Source organism: Mauremys reevesii, linkage group 21 (genome assembly GCF_016161935.1).
Source record: "Mauremys reevesii isolate NIE-2019 linkage group 21, ASM1616193v1, whole genome shotgun sequence".
Lineage (NCBI taxonomy): Eukaryota > Metazoa > Chordata > Testudines > Geoemydidae > Mauremys > Mauremys reevesii.
This window is the reverse complement of record NC_052643.1, coordinates 16,368,237-16,391,390: the sequence shown is the minus strand read 5'-3', so window position 1 is coordinate 16,391,390 and position 23,154 is coordinate 16,368,237. Positions and strand designations below refer to the sequence as shown.

At 39.1% G+C, this 23,154-nt stretch overlaps 1 protein-coding gene across 7 annotated transcripts in view; it reads right to left on the bottom strand.

Moving 5' to 3' along the window:
* Positions 1-4,538: 4,538 nt before the first annotated feature.
* Positions 4,539-23,154, bottom strand: part of LOC120387844 (cyclin-dependent kinase 11B) — a 37,433-nt gene continuing 18,817 nt past the window's right edge. For 6 of the 7 annotated variants that reach the window (XM_039509078.1, XM_039509085.1, XM_039509079.1 and 3 more), the window contains 13 exons: positions 20,986-21,084; positions 20,714-20,866; positions 18,951-19,016; positions 17,943-18,118; positions 16,086-16,176; positions 12,932-13,053; positions 12,466-12,571; positions 11,170-11,291; positions 9,290-9,397; positions 8,073-8,189; positions 7,652-7,800; positions 5,829-6,018; positions 4,539-4,953 (listed from right to left, as the gene is read on the bottom strand). In XM_039509078.1, coding sequence (XP_039365012.1) covers positions 4,861-4,953; positions 5,829-6,018; positions 7,652-7,800; positions 8,073-8,189; positions 9,290-9,397; positions 11,170-11,291; positions 12,466-12,571; positions 12,932-13,053; positions 16,086-16,176; positions 17,943-18,118; positions 18,951-19,016; positions 20,714-20,866; positions 20,986-21,084 — 1,592 coding nt within the window. In that variant the 3' untranslated portion in view covers positions 4,539-4,860. The remainder of the gene's footprint in view (positions 4,954-5,828; positions 6,019-7,651; positions 7,801-8,072; positions 8,190-9,289; positions 9,398-11,169; positions 11,292-12,465; positions 12,572-12,931; positions 13,054-16,085; positions 16,177-17,942; positions 18,119-18,950; positions 19,017-20,713; positions 20,867-20,985; positions 21,085-23,154) is intronic. The other variant, XM_039509083.1, reaches the window with a different exon arrangement.

Sequence of the window (23,154 nt, the reverse complement as noted above, 5' to 3'; positions counted from 1 at the left end):
GCTTTTCCCTCTCCCCAGTCTATTAGCTCAGGGAGTCCGCTACCCCTGCCAATGACTGGTTGGTCCCTGCAACAAGTTTATTCAGTCCTGTTTCAAATGACTCAAGAAGTAGGCTTTCCACCACTGCCCTTGGCTGTTCTACAGTCAAACAGACCTTACCCTTTTTTTTTTTCCTCTTGTGCTCAGCTTCATCCTTTTCCTTTAGAATTTGCACACCCCCCACACACAAGGAAGGGGTTTCAATGTCCCCTCCCAAGTCAGGCCCACTATTATTATTCTCTGAATTCTAATTTGTTGATGGTCAGGTAAAGGCCATCAGTAATATTATGGAGATACTGAAAACTCTGGTGTCTTTAAGATAAGTTGAGAATTGCACTTAAAGCAGGATTATGTTCCCCTTGTCTCACCTGCCACTCCATTTTAACATGTTATCTAGGGCTACATGGCTTCTGATGTTGTTCCATTTCTATCTGACTACTCAGCCTAGAAGCTCACATTTCGCTTTCTCCACTGCCATACTTCATTACTAGCTACCATCCTGGGCAGTTTGGACATTGCTGTTTTCCTAGAAGTTTCCCATACATTTCCAAGACTCATTAAAGTTCTATTTGTTCAGGTTCAAACTCGTTTATTGCCCTGCCCTCATTATTTTACATTTGGCAACTGCAAACATCATTCACATTTAACTAAAGGAGAGTTTTACCCCTTTCCTGTAGGTAACAAAGATGGTAAATAAACCCACACCTCAAACTAATCCCTGGCTCTGATGCATTTTTCTGGCCATAAACTCTAAAGTACAAGGGGACCAATTTAAGAATGAAGGGAGTGAGTGAGTGGCCTTTACAAGGAGGGAGCTGAAGAATACCTGTCCTGGCAGTTCTCTCTCAGACCATGCTTGTGTCCATTTCAGGAAAGACAACACAATTAATTAAAAGGCTGGATGATAATCTAGTGAAGTCCAGCAGTTGTCTGTTTAGCACAAACATCTCTCAACACACACAGGTACAACTATACCAGTGTAAACTGCCCTGTGGACAACTTATTCTGGAATAAAAGTGATATTTTAGAGTTGAGTTTAAACCCTTTCCAAAGTGACATGTACTAAACTGTGAAAAGCTGATCTTATTCCAGAAAGTGTCCAGAGGCGTTTATACTGCCATAATAATCTCACTTTAAATCCATACTTTAGCTATACTGTTATAACTCTACTGTATATACAAGCTCTAGAAGATAGCAATATCTTTGTTCTAATTCCACATGCCTCATTATGCCCAAGTATATTACAGGAACAATATTTCCCCCAGCTGCTGAGTGGAATAAAGGATGTGAAAGAATTAAAACAGTCTAAGCATGAGGACAGACACACTCTGGCCCCTACTGAGGTGATTGGTGGAGCACAGGGAAATTATACTTTTCTGATTAAGGTTTTTTTGTTTGTTTACTCCCACTAACTGCTGCTGTAACTAGGGTTCTTTCCCAAATTTCAGGATTAATTTAACAACCACATGTGATATGTCAAAATAGACATCTTAAAGCTGCAGCAAACTCAAATTACAGAACCAGCTTTATTCCATCAGTGTTATAACCAAAATGTTCTTCGGTTACTTACAGTGCTGTGGGGTTAAAGTGAACTTTCATCTACCCAGACACAGACAAGAAAAGATCTGAGGAGGGAAAAGGAAAAAAAAATAAGTGTTTCTTTTTAGGGTCTGGGGGGGTCAGTATCAGCTTACACCTAAATCTCACTTTGAGACCCTAACTGCAGCAAATGTTTTGCTAAAAGTCCCTGCCTTGTATCATGTTTGAGATAGAGAAGCTACAATTTTCCACCCATCACTCAGTGTGGATTTCAATCTATCATCTCCAGCTTCCTGTGACACCTTGGCCATGTCAATCTCTCTATGCCCCAGCTCCCCATCTGTAATAGATGGATAATGTTTCCCCTGCCCAAGAGGGGTGTGAATTCATTAGTGTATCTAAGCTGCTCTGATAGTGCGTTACAGAAACATACATTCCTCCATGACTCCACTCTTGGGAATAGCACCACAGGCCTTTACTAGGGATTAACAGAGACCCCTGCTCCCATGACATGTCACAGGGGTTCTGAGAGAGTGGATCCCAAAGGAATAAGTTGTGGAGAGATGAGTATTTTGTTTATAGGCTTCCTGTAGCGCTAAAGTCTTCTGCTCAGCTGTTTTCCCACAGAGACAGGCTGGCTGTTGCTCACATGGATGGTGGAGGAGGGAATGCAGGAAGTGGCTTGCTTAGCAAAGGAGAGGCTCTACACACCATCCAACCCTGCCATACTACCTAGTTGCCATTCATACAGGGGGGGTAGGCACAGCGCACCAATATCTAAACCACCAGCGTTAAATAACCATGCCGACAAACCTACTAAATTTTTAGTCATTGATAGCATCTTCCTGGAAAAGCAAGATAAATGCAAGCAAGCACTTTTTAGAAATATTTCAGGTCTTCAAAGAGCAAACAAGTGCCAATCCTCCCAACTTTGCACAATATAGGAAAATCAGATATTTAAAAGCCTTGTATTCCCATTCCTCTCACCCAGCTTTGATACTGAAAACACTTCACCATGGTGGAATTATATTCTCATGGTAAGAAATGTCGTTAAATTTCACCTCTGCTGTTTGATTACTCTACTCTTGTAATGCCTGCACATTTTGAGGATAAAGTCCTGCTATTTCCTCTCATCCTCACAGAGTAGAATCTGCACAGGGGCCAGTGTTGAAAGCTTATGGAAACACAACACCAGACTGAATTCAAATGCTTGAAAAGAGTGGTCTCAAACCAATTTAACATTACATTCCCTGAACAAACTGTCTTCAAAGTATTTTCTCACCATATTTCAGAGCTTAAGTAAGATTAAAAAATAAACTTACCCCTCTTAAAGGCCCAGCTTTAATAGGAAAAACACCTGACCAGTCACACCTGAAAAGTATATGTAGGGCCTATTAAAAAAAAAAAAGAAAATATCAGTCACTTCTGGGAAAACATGATTAGCATTTCACTATTTTAATCCATTTTTTTCTTATAAATGTATTTAGTGTGAATAAACAAACTTAGGACTCAGTTTTATAATAATAAATTGATTTAGCTACTTTGAGGGTACAGGAACATAAAATAAAAAAAATATTTTTTTGTATAGACAAGTCAAACTAGGATCATACACAGTAAGCACTCCGTATGGAAAAACAGACATCTGAATTAAAAGATTACGTGTTTTCTTTGCTTGTTACAGTAAGCTGAGGCAGACCACTTGGAACATCTGGACTATCACACTTTTCAAAACCAGACCAAATTCCCATCTTAATCCAGCTTTAAAGTTGTTTACTAAAAAAATCTTTGACGCCTATAAATAATCCTGTGTTGCTGGGAATCAGACTTTTCCATGTGCAATGTCCATGGGTGGCTATAGCTGCTGTTGCCAAGGGAACAATACAAAAGTTATGATGTGCAAAGTTTACAGTGGAGCTTGACACAATATAAAGTCACATTTTTAATCCTTTATCAGCTATTGTGCAGGTCATTGCCCAAATGTTCTCCTGCTCTGCAGTCTGAGACATGTAGTACAGAGTCTGCTTTTCCATACATTAACTGCCACATACCCCCAATACAGTGCAATCTTGCCAAAATCCAGCATGTTTCAGAAGCAGACAGGTAACAAGACTAAAAAATCTCCCTCCCCTCCCCAATTCACTGCAAATTAGAAAATTAGGCCTAAGAAAATATTTTATACAATTTCCTCTAAATCTCTCTCTATAAAAATCCTGTTTCTAAGGCTCTGATCCAGCAAAACGCTTAACTTTAAGCACATGAATAGTTGCACTGAAATCAATGGAACTACTCATATAATTCAAATTAAGCACTTTACTGGATTGGAGCCTAATTCTAATTGCATGAACATCCAACTTTTTATAGTATCCCTTTCTGACATCTCAGTTATAAATTAGAAACACGTAAGAGTACAACATTCCAGGACAATTCCTATGGAAGGTAGCACTGTAAATTCAGTACACCTACCTTTTCTTTTTGGGGAAAAAAGGGGAGACATTACCAAGACAACCTATAGAAAATAATAAAGATTTAAATCTTTTTGATTTATAAAATATTGCAGCTCTTGTTCTGTACCACAGCCATTGTGAATATATACATACAGTAGGTCAAACAGTGAAGTGGTCAATCCATCAGAAACCACTTGGGGCCATCAGTGCTCTCAAAAAAGGTCAGTAAGTATTAAGCGCAGCACAACATGGCTCTCTCCAAGGCACAGAATAGGAGAGACACCTCAGAAATGCCTTTAGGGTTTCTTGCTCAAATAAGCAACGGAATTCAAACAGATAATAATCTTTACAAAAGAGCTTTTCTACCTGTGCTGACAATATGCTTCAATTTGTGTAAGCGCAAATGGGGATGATGGAGAGAGAAAAATGTCTCTAAGTTTCCTCTCTAGAAGATTTAGTGCCACCACCATCCAAGTCTGGTGCAGGTGAAGAAAATGAAATCCCTTCACACTGTTGAACAATTAAAAATGGATTTTAATTCTACAAATTTACAAGCAAAAAAAATTAAAAAGTAAAAAAACAAAACCAGTTCCGAGATTGTACTTCAAGTTTTCCTTTTTGAATTTTTGTAATGATCCTTGGCTTTTCAGATTCATTCATTCCAGTCCCCTGAATGAAATGCAGCAGTTATATTCCACACCCAGCAAGATGACATCTGGCTATTTCTGTGTAAAAGAGTCTTCCTGATGCGAAGAACAAAACTGGAGCACTTTGAAATCCATTAATCAACAGCATGGTTGAAGTCAAAGCTCTGTCTTTTTCCCTCCTCATATTAAGTTTAAAACTTGAGGCTGAAGCCAGGTCCTGCTGCCGATGCTCCTTGATTTGTGGTAGTCAGGTGAAAACCTGTATCTTTCAGATCATCATCACCCTGTGAAAATGAATATATAATTCATGTGTTTATAAGAAAAATGTATGTCTCACTGTTCTAACACTACAATAAAAACAAAGTGAACATACTATGTGTAAGATACAGGAAATACCATGTTAAATTTAATGAGTTTTATTCATGTTTTTCAATCAACACTCCAGGGCTATATTTCCAAATGGACTTCATTATAATTTCCTATTTTGAATGCTTATTTTTGAGTGCCTTTATCTCTGAGCATACAAAAACTATTGTGACTGCACTATCCACATTGGTAAATCAGCACATTAGCCAACTGATCAAACTAAGTTTGGGCACATCTGCCATTTGAGATTTTACACCCTCAAAATTATGGATATAGAAACTTACGTCAGTCTGTTCACAGGTGATCAAAAGAAGCTTGAGCACAACCAATAAAATGTATCATCTAACATATACTGGATTTGGGAAGGGAGAGAAGGTAGCTCTGAATGAGGAGTCTGAAGCATATAATGAACGAGATTTTGCAGCGGATCCAAATGGCTATGGCTTCTCAAGTCAAGCTTAGCAAACAGGAACATAGGAAGCCCGGAAAGGGTACGAACCTCACTTTTCTCTAGCTTTTATGGACTATTCTGCCTGCACCTTGGTGCCTACAATCTACCAGGCACGGGACTTCAGTCTTCATCCATGATCAAAATGCCACCACGCTTGCCACATTCACTTTTTAAGAACAATGAACTTGCTAGTAAGTCTAATGATTTCAAACCCAATAAGGCGATACAGTCCAGTCTATCAGTTTTCCCAACAATAGCGCCAGGGGACACAAGAAGGGACAGTAGGAGATTCTATGCTGGATTACCTCAAAATTTGGTTCTTTACCAATTTAGGAAACTTACCAATTGACTATACCCAAGTCCTCCCTCTGGAGGTCGGGGGCTTGTGCCACGCTTAACTCTTTGTTGTTCACTTTTTGCTGGCCAGGTTGGAAACATGGACGGGTCAATAGGAAGGGGAGTCTCTCGGAAATACTCATGCTTCAAACCATCTTCAGCAGTGATTCTTCTGCCTGGATAGTATGTCAAGAACCTGAAAATTATTCAAAGGGATGGAGTTTAAAAAAAAAAAAGGCAGAGAAAAAGGGGGAAAAATATGCAGACATCCAGTTTAAGATATTCCCATTTTCTGAAAAAGGATTATTTTTAAAAGTAAATAAAAACTGGAACTTAAAATCAGCTAGTTAAATTAAATTATTTTTCAGGTGTACCAATACCATCCACACTCAGCACCACTAAAGCCAAAAATAATCCTTTTTGAAGATACATTTGTTGAGTTGTAGAGCATCAGACACCTTAGGAAAAGCATCTGGATGAATGAGAAGTCAGATATAGCTTAGAAAGGATCTAAAGTGGTTCAGTTAACACAATTTTATATGCTGCTTCACTCTTTAGTAAAGATGACTCTTACGCAATTCTGTAATGTAACCTGACCAGTCAATTCGTGGTCAACTATTTCAAGCACTTAACAGTACAAAAGGTTTGTCTCTATTGTGCCATATACCAGGCTCAGCAGAATACGACCATGATACTGCAAACATTTGGAGAGAGAGACAGAGACAGAGAGAGAGATTAGTCCCTCTGACTTCAATAATATGTGTAAAGTTAAGCTTGTGCAGGACCACGGCCTACATACATGCAGCCTGCACTAACGATCTCTTCTAAGAGATAAACCCATATTAACCAAAGTAAGTGTGAGTTATACTACACTGCACTGACAACCATCTTTACTATTTTCAGAGTAGCAGCCATGTTAGTCTGTATCCGCAAAAGGAACAGGAGGACTTGTGGCACCTTAGAGATTAACAAATTTATTTGAGCATAAGCTTTCATGGGCTGTAGCCCACGAAAGCTTATGCTCAAATAAATTTGTCAGTCTCTAAGGTGCCACAAGTACATCTTTACTAGGACAGACTTTGCCTGGTCCCTTGGCAAGTTACTTAAGGGATTCAAAGTAATATTGTTATACTCATTCCAAAGAAAAAGAAGCAACAGCCGATTGGCATGTTTAGTGGCTAAATTGAGAGGACTGAAAATCCTCTTTTACGAAAGATGACCGAAGACTTTCCATAAGACCTGGTACCTGAATCTGTCCTTTCCAGGTACATACGCATGGCATGAAATCTAGGAAAACTTTCTGGAGAAAAAAACCCCTCAAGCCATTGCCAGCATCTTTTTTAAAAAAAGAGTGGGGAGAGACAGGGAAGAGAGGATCTGGGGTCTACAGGTAGAACTAATTATAAAGGCAACCAGAACAGCTGATTTAACAGAATTGACAAAATACAGATTTTTTTTCCCCCTATCAATGGCCATCAGTAAGCTGCAAGAGGGAAGACTCACAGGACAGGATAATTAAATGCAATATGGATGATCTAAACTACTACTGGGAAAACAAACATTATATTTTAGGACTCCACTGTGCTGACAGAGCCGAGGACTGGAATAATAAGAGGTGTTACATGTCAGGATTCAGGTTCTCTATGTGAAGGCCAAGAATAGAATTTAGGGAGTTGATAATTCAAGACTTGAGATGCATCAGTCTCAGCTTCCTGAGAAATTAACCCAAAAGAAAGCCATGCCTTGATGCAGGACTGGTGAAATTCTCCATAATTATAAGGCTGTAATAAACGGGTTCTTCCACTATTCCAATAGAAATTTACACTTACTTGTTCATGAGATCAAAACCTGGATCAGAAAGGAGTGCCCCAAACCTCTTGCGCAAGTTGTTATAGGGATACTCTGTGAATGTCATCTTCTTTACAGCTGGCAGCTCATTGTACCCAGGCCAGATTTTCTCACTCGGGGTACCCAGGTCCTGCAAATCAAAATATTATCTCAGAAGAACATACACACCACAGTGCATCTTTCTTGTTCCTTCCCCATATATGATTTGATAAATATCAGGAGAACACATAAAATAAAAGCACAATCTTTAAGAACATATTGACCACATGTATATGCTGAACAACAAGAAGGCTCTGTTATATCTATATCAGAGATGGGAGGGGGTGTTTATTTGCTTACTAAATCCTTCTAGAGCAGTGCTGGGCTACAACAATTATCAGGGACTCCAAGAGTATCAGTTACCTTAAAAACTTTGTTAATCTGGTCAATTTCTGATTTTCCTGGAAACAGCGGTTTTTGAGTTAACAGTTCTCCAAATATACAACCTACTGACCACATGTCTATTGCAGTGGAGTATTCCTGAAAATAGATAAAATGCACAAGTTACAGGAGGAATTATTTTACGAGACCCAGTTTGCCAGCCAACTCAATGATGATTTGACTACTTAGGTCACTGTACATTATAATTATTTCACCGCACATGAACAATGCATATTCTCAAGTAAAAGTTACTATGGATGATAAAATAATTGCTTATTATACACATAAACACCACATACTGAAATGTGACACTCACGAAAATGTCACCCCTTTTTCCTCATCCCATGTTGAGAATCATTCCCATCACAACTAGCGGAGGGAGTCCTAGCCACTGCCCTGTCATACATTAGCACTGCGTTCTGCATTTGACCCCTCTGCCCCAAGAATAGTCTCAGTTTAAGGGGCAAAAATCTGACCACAACTGTAGAGCTCTCTTCCTAAACAAAAGTAGTCTTTTCACCTGTAACAGCCTGACATATTGCACAGCCCGATTAATAAGATAGGATGAAAGTCTTGGACCCAAAGCATAGGTTCTCTCTGACTCTTGCACCATCTGCTTTGGTGATTCTTGCAGTGTTTTTAATCCCAACCCACATTCTACTAACCAGCCCACCAGCTAGAGTTTCATAAAGGCCTCTTCCAAGTCTGCTGTATGGATCGGCTAAGCAGCAGGCAGACACCGTGATCAAAGTGGTGCCAAATGCTTTGCTCTTTAAAGCAGTGCATCAAGCTTCCACATGTTGTAGAGAAAGGGGGTAAGATGCCCATCCTGCTGTCCCCTCCCCATCTCCAAAAATCAAGCAATCCAGTTCCCTATATGGGACTGATGAACACCACCAATCTCTAGCAGTAAAACCCTGGTAGTTCTCTCCTATTCAGATTCCAAAGAAGTATAGTTACACCCATCAACCTCCCTTCGGAAGCATGTAACCTTTTCAGCTTATGGGAAACCAAATAAAAATTTCTCCACTGAATTAGCAATTAAAGTATGGTTTCAGCTCCACATTTTTCCATCTCTAAATCTAGTATGAAAAATCATCCTTTGTATGGCAACTGCAAAATAAATAAGGGGGGAAAAATCAAGACGCTATAAAGAATAATTGCCATCTTAGCTCAGAGATGGACAGGAAGAAACATACCTTGGCGCCAAGTAACAGCTCTGGTGCCCTGTACCATAGTGTCACAACTACAGGTGTATAAGGCTTCAGAGGTGACCCATACTCTCGGGCCAGTCCAAAATCTCCAACCTGAATGAGAATGGATTATCATTAGCACTATCCACTAAAAAACGTGCATTGTGCAGTCATTTTCCCAATCCTCACTCCCTTAAAATAGTTAAATTTGCAAGAAATTAGCAGAATAAACCACTGATTTAAGTTAGCCTTGTAAAATTCTGCTTCCTCACTCATCTAAGAACAGTAATTTACTTTGACTGGTAAGGCAAATATAATTTTTTTTTTCTATTACTGACCATCATGGCAAAGGTCTAGTAGATTTTCTCCCTAGGCTGCTAAATTTTCATGGCAGAAAAAAAAATCAATATTAGATGGTGCTAATTGCAATCACATAACATCAAAATTTCATACAGTGTGAAAAAGAGTGGTCTTCTTCAGGAAAGGAAACAGCATAGGCTGCACACTACATTAATACCCAAAGGTTTCTGAATAATAGTAACTTTGTAATTTTGCCTCTGGATATTAGAACTGTGAAACTGAGGAAGACTTATATCCTGATCCTACTTGTTGCATACCCTTCCAATATGTTTTTTTAAATACATTAAAAAATGTGTAATCTGTCCCCAAGCATGAACACTCACCTTTTAATGTTATTTCCTTCAACAGGAAGAAAAATACTACAATTTAGCACTTATAAGTACTTTTCAATTAACATATTAAGTCTTACAATATCCTTGGGAGTTAAAAACATGTTATTCCTATTTTACAGATGGAGAAATTGAGGCACAGAGACTAAACAATTTATTTAACGTCACACATGTAGTAAGAAGAGGGCCTGAAACATAAGGCCTTGTATTAGAGGCCTGAGGCCTGGACTAAGGTAGTTAAAACCTTGCTGATATGTCAAGGTCAAGCAAAGTCAAGCTGTGAGCAAGAAGCAGGCCCTGCTCACAGAATTTGGCAAGCAGAGGGCTGATATGGCAAAAACACATACTTCTAAGAGGTGGCAGGCACAACATACTCAGGTAAACACATTCCAGAAGGGTGGTACCAGAACACCCCAATAACCACATTCCCCAAAGACAACAGGAACATGTGGACCAATCTTAAGGATAGGGCCAGGATGACTGCATGATGAATAGAGATGTTTTGATCGAACCAACAGGTACAAGGCAATGGGTAGCACCCTAATACATCAGAAGGTGGCAACCTGATACGTCAGAGGGTGCCGCATAACTTATTTGTATTGGTGTCTAAAGATGCATCTCAGAGGGAATGTCTGGCCTAGGGGATAGTGGAAAGTCCCGACACTAACTAAGCCAGTCCAGTGTCACGAGCAAACGTGTTAGTATACCTGTAACCATTGAGCTGGGGCATTAGCACTGTGCTTCGTTGGCAATAAACCTGACCAAGTGCCTTCGTTACGAACCAAGTCTGGATTTGTTGGGTAGTTCGCGCGAGGTCTGTTGTTCCAGCTCTCTGCGCAGAGCTGGGACAGCACTCGGGAGAACACACACACACCCAAACAACTGACAACACCACATAAGGGAAAAGAACCCTGATCTGGCTCCTAGGTATGTTACTATAAAAACTAGACGACAGTACTTCCCTTGACCACTAAACCATGTTTGTTTATTGGTCATTTCCTGGCATAAAGCCTTCAACCATGACAGGGCAGTCTCTGTATCTAATGGAAAATTTTATTCTATTTTGCAACAGTAGGTTTTCTTGCATGCTACAGCTGCAAGAATGGAAATGCAACACACCATTCAGATATTAACTGCTATCATGCAATGAAGTTCAAGGCCTTTAAAAAAAAAAAACCCACAACATTGGATCCTTACTTTTAAAATGCCTTTATGACTCAGCAGCAGGTTGGAGGTCTTTAAGTCCCGATGAAGTATCCAGTTGTCATGAAGGTGCTTGACTCCACGTAATAACTGAATCATCAAAGTTTTCACTTCACCTGGAAGGATGAAAGAAAGAACCTTGTGTGTTCAGTTCAAAGATGAAGTCTAGTAGTACTATATTTTTTGAAATAGTTAAATCAAGAGCATAGAACAAAACATACATAACCAAAGTAAGTACTAGTTATGCATTTAATTATTAAAAAAGAACCAGCATGGTTTACAGGATTAAGGGGAAAAAAGCAAGGGCCTTTATCAATATGGACCGAATCCTGATCCCACTGAAGTCAATTCAAAACTCTCAATGACGTAAATGGTGTCAAGATTTGGCCACAGAATTTTAGCACAAGATAGTGAATTAAATGTGTTCAGTTTAGTGTTCACAGCACAACCCATGCAGAACAGGCATTTCTCACAATGCCTCGGTGACAGTCAAACAAATCAGATAACGCTCACATGTGCCTAAGTTAGCAGAGACAATGGAATTGCTTTTCAAGGGTACAGAGTAATTCTTCCAGGGGCATCTGAGGAAGCTCACACTGCAGCACATTCAAATGGGAGGAATATGGTACAGTTCTGGGTACAATTAGTTAAATCCCAAATATTTAATTTTTCAGGGACTAATCTTGTTGCATAAAGTTACGAGAATGAAGTCTTTAATACCTGTGTTTCCCATGACACCTAATATTTGAAGTGAAATAAAACTAAATCAAGTAAACCTGCAACCCTAATGAATCAATCAAGGCAACTTCCCCATCAGTTTATATATTTGCTTCATCATCCATTATCATATATGTTGCAGTAGCACCCAAAGGCCCTGACCATCATCAAGTCTACATCATGCTAAGGGCTGCATATATAAAAAAACATAGGCTGGAATTTTCAGAAGAGCCTAAGGTAGCTGGCTACCCAAATCGCATTGAAACTGAATGGGAATTGGGTACAACACTTCCTATAGGCTCTTTGCAAATCCAAACCATAGATTCTTGGGATGCTCGTATATTATAGTGATGGTCACTGATCTAAGATTCTAAATAGAGAGGCCAGACAGGTAGAAAAATGAAACATTCCTGTTTCAAAGAGCTTTCAGAACAAGTTCCATCTCAATGACATATTCTGTCCCACGCTAAGCCAAAAATGTGCCAGTATAACTCAGGGACATATTATATTGATGTTCTTGTAATTCTCATGATTTTTACTTGGAAAGTTGAAGGAGGCTAGGAAATACAGTACCTGGTAAAAATGGCTGTTTCATGGTTTCCATCAGACTCTTGAGGTCATGTTCTACATAATTCATTACGATATAGATTTTATCCATATTACTGCCCACAACAATTTCCTAAGAACAAATACAGCATATTATCAAGGAAACCAAGCAATATTTATAAACAGTTAAGGATGGCTGTCAGGAATGTATAAGCAGGTGGAAAAAAAAGGAACATCAAATTTATAAAATTCACAGGAAATGTATGACACTGAAGTGTTCTAGACAAGTTCATTTTATATACGTTTTAAACAGATTTTATAGACAAAAATGAACTATTTGATTATACAAGGCACACAACTGCATACTGAAAGAAACAAGCTCTAATAAGCAAATACTGTACTTAAATCAGACCATTATAGGGCATTTTAACAGTCAAAGAGCAACTCTTCAAGAACAAAATGAATGTTAATATAAAAGTATTAGTGGTCTTACTCTAACAGTGACTATATTTGGGTGCTGTGCTTTCAGAATGGTGTTTATTTCTCGTAGAGAGGTAATGGGAAAGCCTTCTTTTTCCTTTTCCATTTTCAGTCGCTTCAGAGCCACAATTTCATCTACAAAGAAAATAATATCTTAAATAAAGAACCCAAATTAAATAGCTAATCAAAGACACATGAAGAGGGCACTTCTAACAGCACAGTAAATATTTTACTGTCTTTTTCAATGGAAGTCCTTATCCAGGCATTATATTAGCTTTTGTGTTAAAGACTGGACTAGACTGAGGTCATGGATAAGAATAAAACCCAAAGCAATTTTTCCCTCATATCATTTTCTAGGATTGCTGATTATAGGTTTTATTATAGTCCAATAAAACACAAATGGAAAGAGAACAAACAAAACTACTACTGTACTATATGATTTGCCTCTCACACAAACATTGACTTAACTTCCCAACAGTTGCTGGAAGGAAAAAAATGCATCTTGGGTTAAATTCACCCCTCTGAAGGCCAGGCACCACTTAATGCCTCAAAATATTAGCGTGAATTATCTGCATTGTGCTAGCACTTACGGGTTCAAATCAGGGGTCAGGACCCCATTGTGCTAAGCACTGTAAAGCACGTACCAAAAAAGGCAGTCTCTGTCCCAAAGAGCTCACAGTGTAAAAGTAATACAGGATTTAAAAGAGGAATAGGCTTTATGCTAGCCCCTGCAGAGGTGAATTTTTCCCTGTATGAATTAATTCTATGTGGCGAGAATATAAAATTAACAGCTGAAATGTGAATCATTAGATAGTAAAGTACCCCGATTTATTATATATGTCAATTACAGCGATCAAAGACATCTTTGGCATGTTGTGGTGTTGACTTGCATAGACTCAGAAGTGAGTGAGCACTTACAGACATGGCACCTCTCCTTTTGTAAACCATTTCAGAGAGTAATGTTAATGTCAGCCTCAGAGGAAGGCCACATGCCATGTAGGCTAGAGGAGGAAGTGGCCACCGCAGCTATATAACACAAGGAATGAATTTAAAGAAAATAATACTTTCCATTTGTATAATTCCTTTTCAGAGAGGATTTTAAAACCCTTAAAAAACCAATGAATTCTCACTCTATTCCTGTAAGGATGCTATTACCCCAAACTTGCAGATGGAGGAATTTAAAGTTTAAGTTACAGCAAGCGAGTGGTAGAACTGGGAATAACCATAAATCCTGTCTCCAAGTCTTCTGATCTAAATATCAGAACAAACTTCCTCTTAACAAACTGCTCATTTTGCTCAACACAACAAAAGTTTACAAATTATAGGGTTTTTTTGTTTGTTTGTTTTTTTACTGTCTGTCAGATATATTTTAATATGTACATCAATTTTAAATGTATATCTCTACATATGAGCCTTCTGGTGAAAAGAGCCAGCTTGCAGGAAAGTAATATTATTTGTGACAGCAGCAGTATGCGGAAATCATATCAGAGATGATAAGACAGTTTGCATCTTGCTGTATCGGCTGCTGTACACAATGAAAAGAAGTGATGCAGAATTAGCTTACATTTGGCTTTTGCATTACTGGTATCAAATGGGATAACTTTTCAGCAAGACAGCTACCACCAGAAGCAAGTTAAAAAAACCCGGATTTATTTATTTATTAAGTTTTCAAATACACACCACAGTTTATACCTGGTGAGAAATGTTTCTCAGCATGTGAGCTTTTTAAGTACTGATTAAAACAACTTTAGTTTCCTTCAAACAAGAATTAATGATGGACTTCAAAGCAAACTATAAAAGTGAGCTAACCACAAATTTCTGTAAAGAATGTCCACCACACACAAACCACTTCTTTTATAAAACCATTTAAATCATTTTCCATACCTATAATGACACCTATTGGTGTGTCTACAACTAATCAATTGACAGATCACCCTGCTATGCTCAACCAAGTCTAGTAGCTCGGAAGCAGGAAATCTCTATCTATAGGGCTAAAAATCAAACTCTTGTCAACAATTTCTACATGACTACATCCAATAAAAAGACACTGAATATCTTTAAAAGAATCTTATTTCAAATGCACACCACACTGAGGGGCAGGAATCACTCATGAAAAAGAGCAATAATAACTAAAAATAATATTTTAAACAGTCTTTTCTTATTAGTGGGGGATTTAGAAAATTATTTTGCCTTAGACCATAACTCTACAATGATTAACAATCAAATCCGAGAACAGAGTAGGTTAAAGCACACACCTATCCAACTATTCGCCCACTTCATTATATCAGAACATTTGATACAAGAAGGGGATAGACTGGTCTTGTGGTTAAAGATCAGGACTGAGAGCCAAGAAATCTGGGTTATATTTCCAGCTCTACCGCAGTTTCCTGTTATGTTCCTTACAGAGTTATTGTACGGCTTAATTCTTTCACATTTTTAGAACACTTTTAGGTCCTGGGATAAAAGACTCTACAGAAATGCAAAGTATTATTACATTAAGTTTGCACAATGTTTATACTTAACTTCAAATTTACCTTCCACAAAAGACTAACTGTTTTCCTATATTGAATGACACCCTCCTCAAAGTTCAGAGTTTAGTGCAGATCCCATGCCAAGCACTCAGGATATCTAATAAGCCAGCACAAGTACTTAACATGACATCATGACATCCAACTTTGGACTCCCTTGTTTAACGCTGTATACTGCATCACCCACTGTACAAATACTTTTGTTACATTTCATTCATATTGTTACCATCGTCTTAATGCTTAAATTGTCCACTGCACTAACACTGGAATGTAATATCATGTTGATCATAATGCGGAAGGTTAATATTGTTCTGAAGAAAAAAGATCTCCAGAAGAATTTCAGCACCCACAGTACAAAACAGGGGGAGCACAAAGTGATTATGTTGCATGCAAGAGAATATTCAAAATAATTAGCAACTTCAAGCACAGGTGTTTGTTTTCCAAACTGCAGATCCCTAAAACATACAACTTCCCTGTGGATCACCAAGAGGTGTAGCCCTAAGATGGGTCACTTAAGTTTTTTTAATATTACATGACACTTTGCCCTTAATGCTTAATAAGTATTGTGAAAACATTATGAGACCACTTAATGAACCCAACATTTTTAGCACTGTTTTAAACAGGCACACTTGTACCAACCAGTTTTTTTGTCTTTTGCCCTGTACACCACACCATATGTTCCTTCTTCAATCCTGTTCAAACACTGAAATTCCTCCACACTACGACATCCCTGAGAAAATAAACAGAAATTTAGTCACTAGGATTTACTTTTTTAAAGACATATAAGACATAGTAAGGCAGATTTTATATGAACAGTTTGTTATCCCAGAAGAATACAAAATAAATCTATGCCCAGGAAAACTATTTTTTTTTTGTTCCAAAGCATTTTTACCTAGTACTCTAAGAAAGTGTCCTTTCAGGAACAAAAACTATGTTTAAAAAAAGATTAAAATATTCCAGCTCAATAGCTCCTAAGCCTCATTCATTTCTACAGATGGTGAAGAAATGAGGATTTCAGTCTCAGCAGCAGAGGACCTAGTTCAACACCTTAGATTGATGTCTCTCAGGCAGGCCAATAAGCTGCATTTGCATTCCCTAAGCATGATCTTAGCCATTGACAGCAAAAAGAGATAGGATCACATAAGTCTTCACTGTCCAGATCAGTGTTTCTCAACAACCAGTCCGGCGCTGATCCCTGAGATCTGCCTGACACAGTTTAGGAAGGCAGCAAGCCGGTCCCCAGTATCAAAAAGGCTGAGAAACACTGGCCTAGATACTTCCTCTTGTTAAAATAAAGGTGGCATAGTAATATACAAATTACTTCCCATTTTACTTTCGTGTAAATGTAAAACATGCATACATCTATCTAGATCCAATGCTCAGTTACAAATGTATTATGTGTATATCAGTATTCTGCATCTATAGGAGTCATATGTTGCTGCACTAGCGCACAACATTGCAATACTGATCTGATGAGGTCTATCTAGTCCACTATTCTGTGTCTGGCAGTGGCTAGTAAAAGTTGTTTCAGAGAAAGATGCGCACACAAAAAAACCCACATAAAGAACTGTCCACAGGGGAAATTTTTTCCTGAGTCTCAATCAGTTGGAGCTTTTGTTTATGCCCTGAAGCATGAATTTAGATAGAATAAAAAAGTGTAAGAAATATAATGTACCTGTAGATGTTCTCATTATCCATATAAATGTTCAGTCCTTTTTTGGAATCCTATTAAACTGTTGCCTTGATGGATATCTCGTGGGAATGAGAGCCATAGGCTAATTAGGTGTTGTGTACAAATATTTCCTTTCATCTGTTTTAAATTTATTGTCTTTCAGTTTCATTGAACATTCTTTTTCTATTATGTGAAAAAGCAGGAGTGACAAACTATTGGTTTTATAAGCTTTTGGGGGCAAGAACTGTCTTTTTTTTCTGTACTTGTACAGCGCTGAGCACCTTGGGGTTCAGGTCCATGACTAGGGTTCCTACGTGCTATGATAACAAACAACTTATTTTGCTCACCTTCTCAGTTCCCTGCTTATTCATCTCCTCTATAAACTAAAAACGTTTCCATCTCTCCTCATAGGGACATCTTTCCATTCCAATAAACATTTATATTACTTGTGAACCCTGCCTATACCTGCAGTAGCTATTTTCAAATGAGGTCACCAGAATATCCTAATATCCCAATGTATTATATCCTTATTAAAAACTAAAAGTTTCAACTTGTTTTCACACACAACTTTTAAAAATATTATATGTGAATATTTGATTGATGGAATATATGCCTGGGCTCACTTGACACCACAAGATGCTTTTGGTTGACCCCACAACGGTTTATGCACATAATGACACTGTCATTGGGCAAATGCACTGGACAATATGACATAATATTGTTTTATATCCAAGATGCTCTTGAGAGTACATATGTCATTTTATGTCACTATCCATGGAAATCTCATCTAAGACATTCTGGAGCACTTGGGAAATGATCCTGACCTGCAGTGCAGGAAGGTACTTGGGTAGCTCTTGTTTCAACTCAATGGGTGATGAAGCTGGAGAATCAGGAACATAATCTCCTTCTGTCATTGCATTGGAATGTGGGGTCTCCTCCCCCACTTCCTCCTCTTCTCCTTCACTTCCAGCTGAATCTCGATCAAACCTTGACTCTGTAACTTTAAAATTTAGAATCAGTCGTGGAAACAGGCAGCCATTTGGGGTGTTTGAATTAGTTTTAGATGAACTAGTGAGGCAATAAAATTGTGATAATAAAACAGATACTAAAAAGCATGGCACACAATTTGAGTGTCATGTTAAGAGATGACAAGGAAGGTATTTAAAGAAGCATGATTCTTTTTTCTATGTTTGGGGAGTATTTCATGAGGTTCGGTTATAGTTCCTTGAATACATTTTCAGGGTTAAATATTGCACGTTATAAAACTAAACCAGTATATGAACAGAATGCAAAAGAAGACTGATTCAACTTTAATCTGATACACATCATACATGAATTCTGAGTACCAAGAGGATGGGGCCCAATTCAAAATCATAGCTAGAACATTAGGTTAGGTAAGTTCAGATCCAAACTCCTCTGTTGACTCTTACAATAGGCCAACAAAAAGCCCTTGGATTAGAACTCTCACTCAGACTTTGGGGAAGTTCTGACCCAGGGTGTCTCTACTCTTGAGTACAGATGACCCACAGGACCAAATGGTGTGGTGAATTATAATACTGATGAAAATCCACTAGCAAGTTGATTTAAAAAAGCCAAGGTCATTTCATTAATAAAATACCACTTTATGCAAGATTTCAACTTAGACCTGCAGTAGTAATATTCCCCCTACCCACCAACAGTATTTCTTATACAAGCCTACTTTTCATAATCAAGTCCTGGCGGGCTGGAACATCTTAAAACCTTTCATGTTCTAGACAGTGCATTAAAATCCATAGTTCATGAAACAGAAAAGGAAAAAACTGCTACAACTAAAGCCAATGTTTGTATCTTACCAATTGGAATGTGATTTCCATTCTCTCGCTCTTCTTCTTCACTCATTTCTTCTTCACTCACCTCTTCTAAAACACAGAATGAAGTCCAACAGAAAAAGCTTAATATTGTTCTGATTTCATGTACACGGATGCTTAATACAGTGACCTAGCAATACGAGTGTTATAGCGTAATGCAGAGGTCCCCAAACTGTGGGAAGCACCCCCTGGGAGGCATGGAGGAACATTCGAGGGGGGTGCAGCAGGCCCAGGCAAGCCCCCGTTGGGGTGGAGAAGGAGCATCACCCAGTCCCACCCCTAGCTGTGCTCTGGCCCCACCCCCAGGCCTCACGCCTGGCCATGTTCCCAGCCTCAGCGCAGCTCTGCACCCAGCTGCAGCTCCACTCCTGGCCTCACCCCAGCCTTGGCCCTGGGACCCAGCTCCATTCTTGGCTCAGGGTCAGGGCTGGGAGCGGAGCCACACCCAGTTGCGGGCACAGCCGCCAGCCCCGACCGCAGCCCAGCTGTGGCTCTGCTTCCAGATCCACCTGCAGCTGTGGCTCCAGCCTTGGCCCCCTTACTCTTGTCTGCATTCCCGCCCTCCCAAGCCATGGCCCTGCTCCCAGTTCTGGGGGGAGGGTGTGAACAGGGGTAAGGGGGGACACAACCCTCAAGTTTGGCAACCACTGGAATAATGCCATTTCAGCAGTTTTCCGGGTCCTGCTCACTATGATCTACAGATCTCTGTTTCAGTTGGTAGGCAGAGTTTCTCTAACTGACACACAGCTGAACTAGATTAAGTGAGCTTCAAAACAGGGAAACACTAACATTGATGGCTGCTGTTTCTGCTTATTTTCGTCAATTTTACATTATAAGTGTATAATGTAGCTTTAAAAATCAGTTTTAAAAATCCTTGACTGTTGGTGAAAATGTGGTGCATGAAGAAATTTCATATATATATAGATCTGCTATTCATGCCCTAAAATGGAAGTTTTGGAAACAAATATGCAAGCAAGTTAAAGTGTTACTGACTGTGATTTAGGGCTCTATTGTGATGACTCCCACAAGAAAATCAATGACACCTGAAGCAAATAATTTATAGCCCCATGATTAGTGGCAGTCAGAAGTTATGTTGCAGTCACAGAAAGGAAGAAGTTCGTCCAGTGACATCAGCTCAGCTTAAAAAATTAGAAATTATTGGTGACAAAAAAATTCAAATAACTCTTAGAAAACTTTTTAAAATTGGTGGTTACTTTTCACTGATTTAATAGCAAAACATCCAGCAGTCAGGCCCACATTGTTGTGCTCATTTTTTTTTTTTTTTTTTACTAATTAACAACACACAGATAGCAATTACTAGACTTGCTTAATTTCTTTTGTATTATTTCCATTTTTTTTTCAAAAATGAAAAAAAATCTAATAAAATTTAAAGCCAAAAATAATTAAGAGATGGTAGAGACTTCTCTAGTCCATCGCCCAGGCTAGTGTCAGACTGTTCCCTATAGAACATTTGCTAGTGTCCAACATGGTTTTAAAATTACTCAAATGATGAGGCTTTCAACACCTCTCTTAGAAAGACAAAAATATCTCCAGAACTGTCCATCTTGACTTCTGAGATTGATACCTTGTCTATGCCCTCATACAGAAAGGCTAATATATTACTTGTCCTCAGAAGTTTTAGGTTTCTATCCAGCTGTGACCAGGAAAAAAAGAAAGTGGGCAACGTAAAGCTGTAAGCACAGAAGTGCTTTGGGTGAGCATTTTTGTGGTCATGTTTTACCACTTACCAGCTGACTGTTCAGACACTTCCTCAGAATTGCTTCCTGTCTCCTCCTCCTCCTCCTCTTCCTCCTCCTCCTCCTCTTCTTCTTCTTCCTCCTCCTCTTCTGATTCTCCACTGCTAGATTCCTCCTCCTCTTCCTCTGAACCAGATCCAGATTCTGTCAGGGGATAAGCAGAGAACACACAAGTAACTAGGTGCACTCTCATGTGAAGGATCTTCTCACAAATATGATTACTTCCTAGGGTAAATTCTGTGTATTTGATTGTGTGTAATTACCTCCCGACGAAGACTCTGCTGAGCTAGTTTTTCTCTCACTGTCACTGATGTCTTGCAAATCTGAAAGCAGGTCTCTTTCCTCTGTTTTCTCCTCTTTTACTGAGAAGCAAAAAAACAGACCAGTTTCTAAGTATTACCTCTACTTTATCAAGCGCTGAACACACAAGAACCCTAGATTATTATCTTCGTTAATCCCTTGCCAAATATTTCAGTCATATCCAGCAGAATGTACCCACCGGGCTACTGAATATACTTGGTATAGCATCACATACTGTTGATTTCAATGGTATGTAACTTTAAGAACTGCAGTGATGCAGGATCAACAGTGGAAGAGTTGAACTGTATTTCAGACTTTAGAGAGAGAGAGAGAGAGAGAGAGAGAGAGAGAGAGAGAGAGAGTACACCGAGTTATTAATAAACCCCACTACATGAATTGTGAGGAATGCACAATTTGGTAATGAATTCTGTAAATAAAGTACCATTAGAGCACAATTTCACAAATACAAACACAAAAATCAACACCACTTCTGACTATTCACAGTAGCATGTACAGCGACTACAATCATTTTTCAGGTTTACAACAAAATAAAAACACAACTGAACTTTAACCAGAGGATATGGTTATTTCAATTTCTGAATATTTTCTGTTAATAATCAGAGCCTCTAAGAATGTGAAAACTCAAAGAGCTACTTTTACGGCTTGGGAGCCAAACTGAACTTTCCAAGCCAGAGTATTACCTGAAGTGTTTTCTTTCTTGTACAGGATGAGAATCATAGTAATATTTAAACTATACTGCAGTTTCTGTAAAGTTGAATTAAGCTTAATAAGCTTAATTATTCAATGGTTAGCTCCTTTCTCCTCTAAAAGTATTCAAAGGGATAATACAAATGGTGGCTTTTTAGTTTGGGAGGGAATTAAGATACAAATGTAAGAAAAGAGTCAGAGGTCATTCACCAAAGTCAAGAGACTAAGGCATTCAAGCATAGGCAACATTGTTATATAGCATAAGTACAGCTGAAGTACATTTCATAGCACAGGCCACATTTTTAACCCTCAAGGTTAAGAACTATCACTGCAGAACCGTATTTATTTTGCAGCGGATGTGGTACATGTTTGCTGGGGAGATAAAATAGGCAAAAAAGTACTGGTTATAGTTTCTACCAGCATAGGTTACAATGCCCTTCAATTCCTGCAGCAACTCTGGGGAGAGGACCATTCTGGTGAATACCATGAATGCATATCTGTCTGGTCTGCCCTTATCCTTTTCAAAAAAGGGCCTTCTCTGCTTCTTGGTCACCTCTATCAGCATAACGTCCTCCAATGCAAGGAATGCCTTAAGAGGGGCAGATGCAGTTATTAGCCTGCATCCCCCGCCTCTGTCCCCAAAACCCTCTACACCATTTAAGTAATGGCACATACCACCAAACCATGCTGTCCAAACAAGAATAGTCTTCCACTCCTCAAAACATCCTTGAAGTAAAAAACAGTTCATTGCAACAAGGTCCATAGGCACAGGGGAAATAAGGTGGAAAACAAGTTACCATCAGAAGCCTCTCCCACGACTAGGAAGAAACTATGAGGATGGTCTTTCAAAGTAGAGGGGAAAATATTTTATCATTGCTGCCAGAGAAACCGAACTAGGACCCACAACTGCATGTTAATTTTATCAGCCCCTCCTCCCCCGCTTCAGTTCCTTCAAGTGCCAGGCTTCTCAAGGATAGGACTATTATCAGCATCTGACTGCCTGGCTAACCTGAGGGGGAAGAAATGCAGGGCAAAAGAGGCAACCTCTTGAGAGCCTCCTGGAAGAGATACCAGAAGAGGAGATCAAGCAGCTGCTCGGGGATGAACTTTTCTTGGAGCAGCTTCACTCAGTGCAGCACCATTTCTGGCCTCAGGTAAGAAGCACTGTCTGGTGGGAAACATTCTGCAAACCTGGGATGACCAGCAGTGGCTACATAATTTTAGGATTACAAAGGCCACTTTCCTAGAGATTTGCACAGAGCTCATCCCACAGCTGCAGCGCACCAACATGAGAGCTCCCTTAAGTGTTCAGTATTATGTGGCCATTGCCACTTGGACGCCTGCCATCCTTGCTTGCTACCAGCCAATAGCTGAGGTGCAACAGCTGACTTCCAAAGCAAAAGCCACTTGGCAGCAAGATCTCA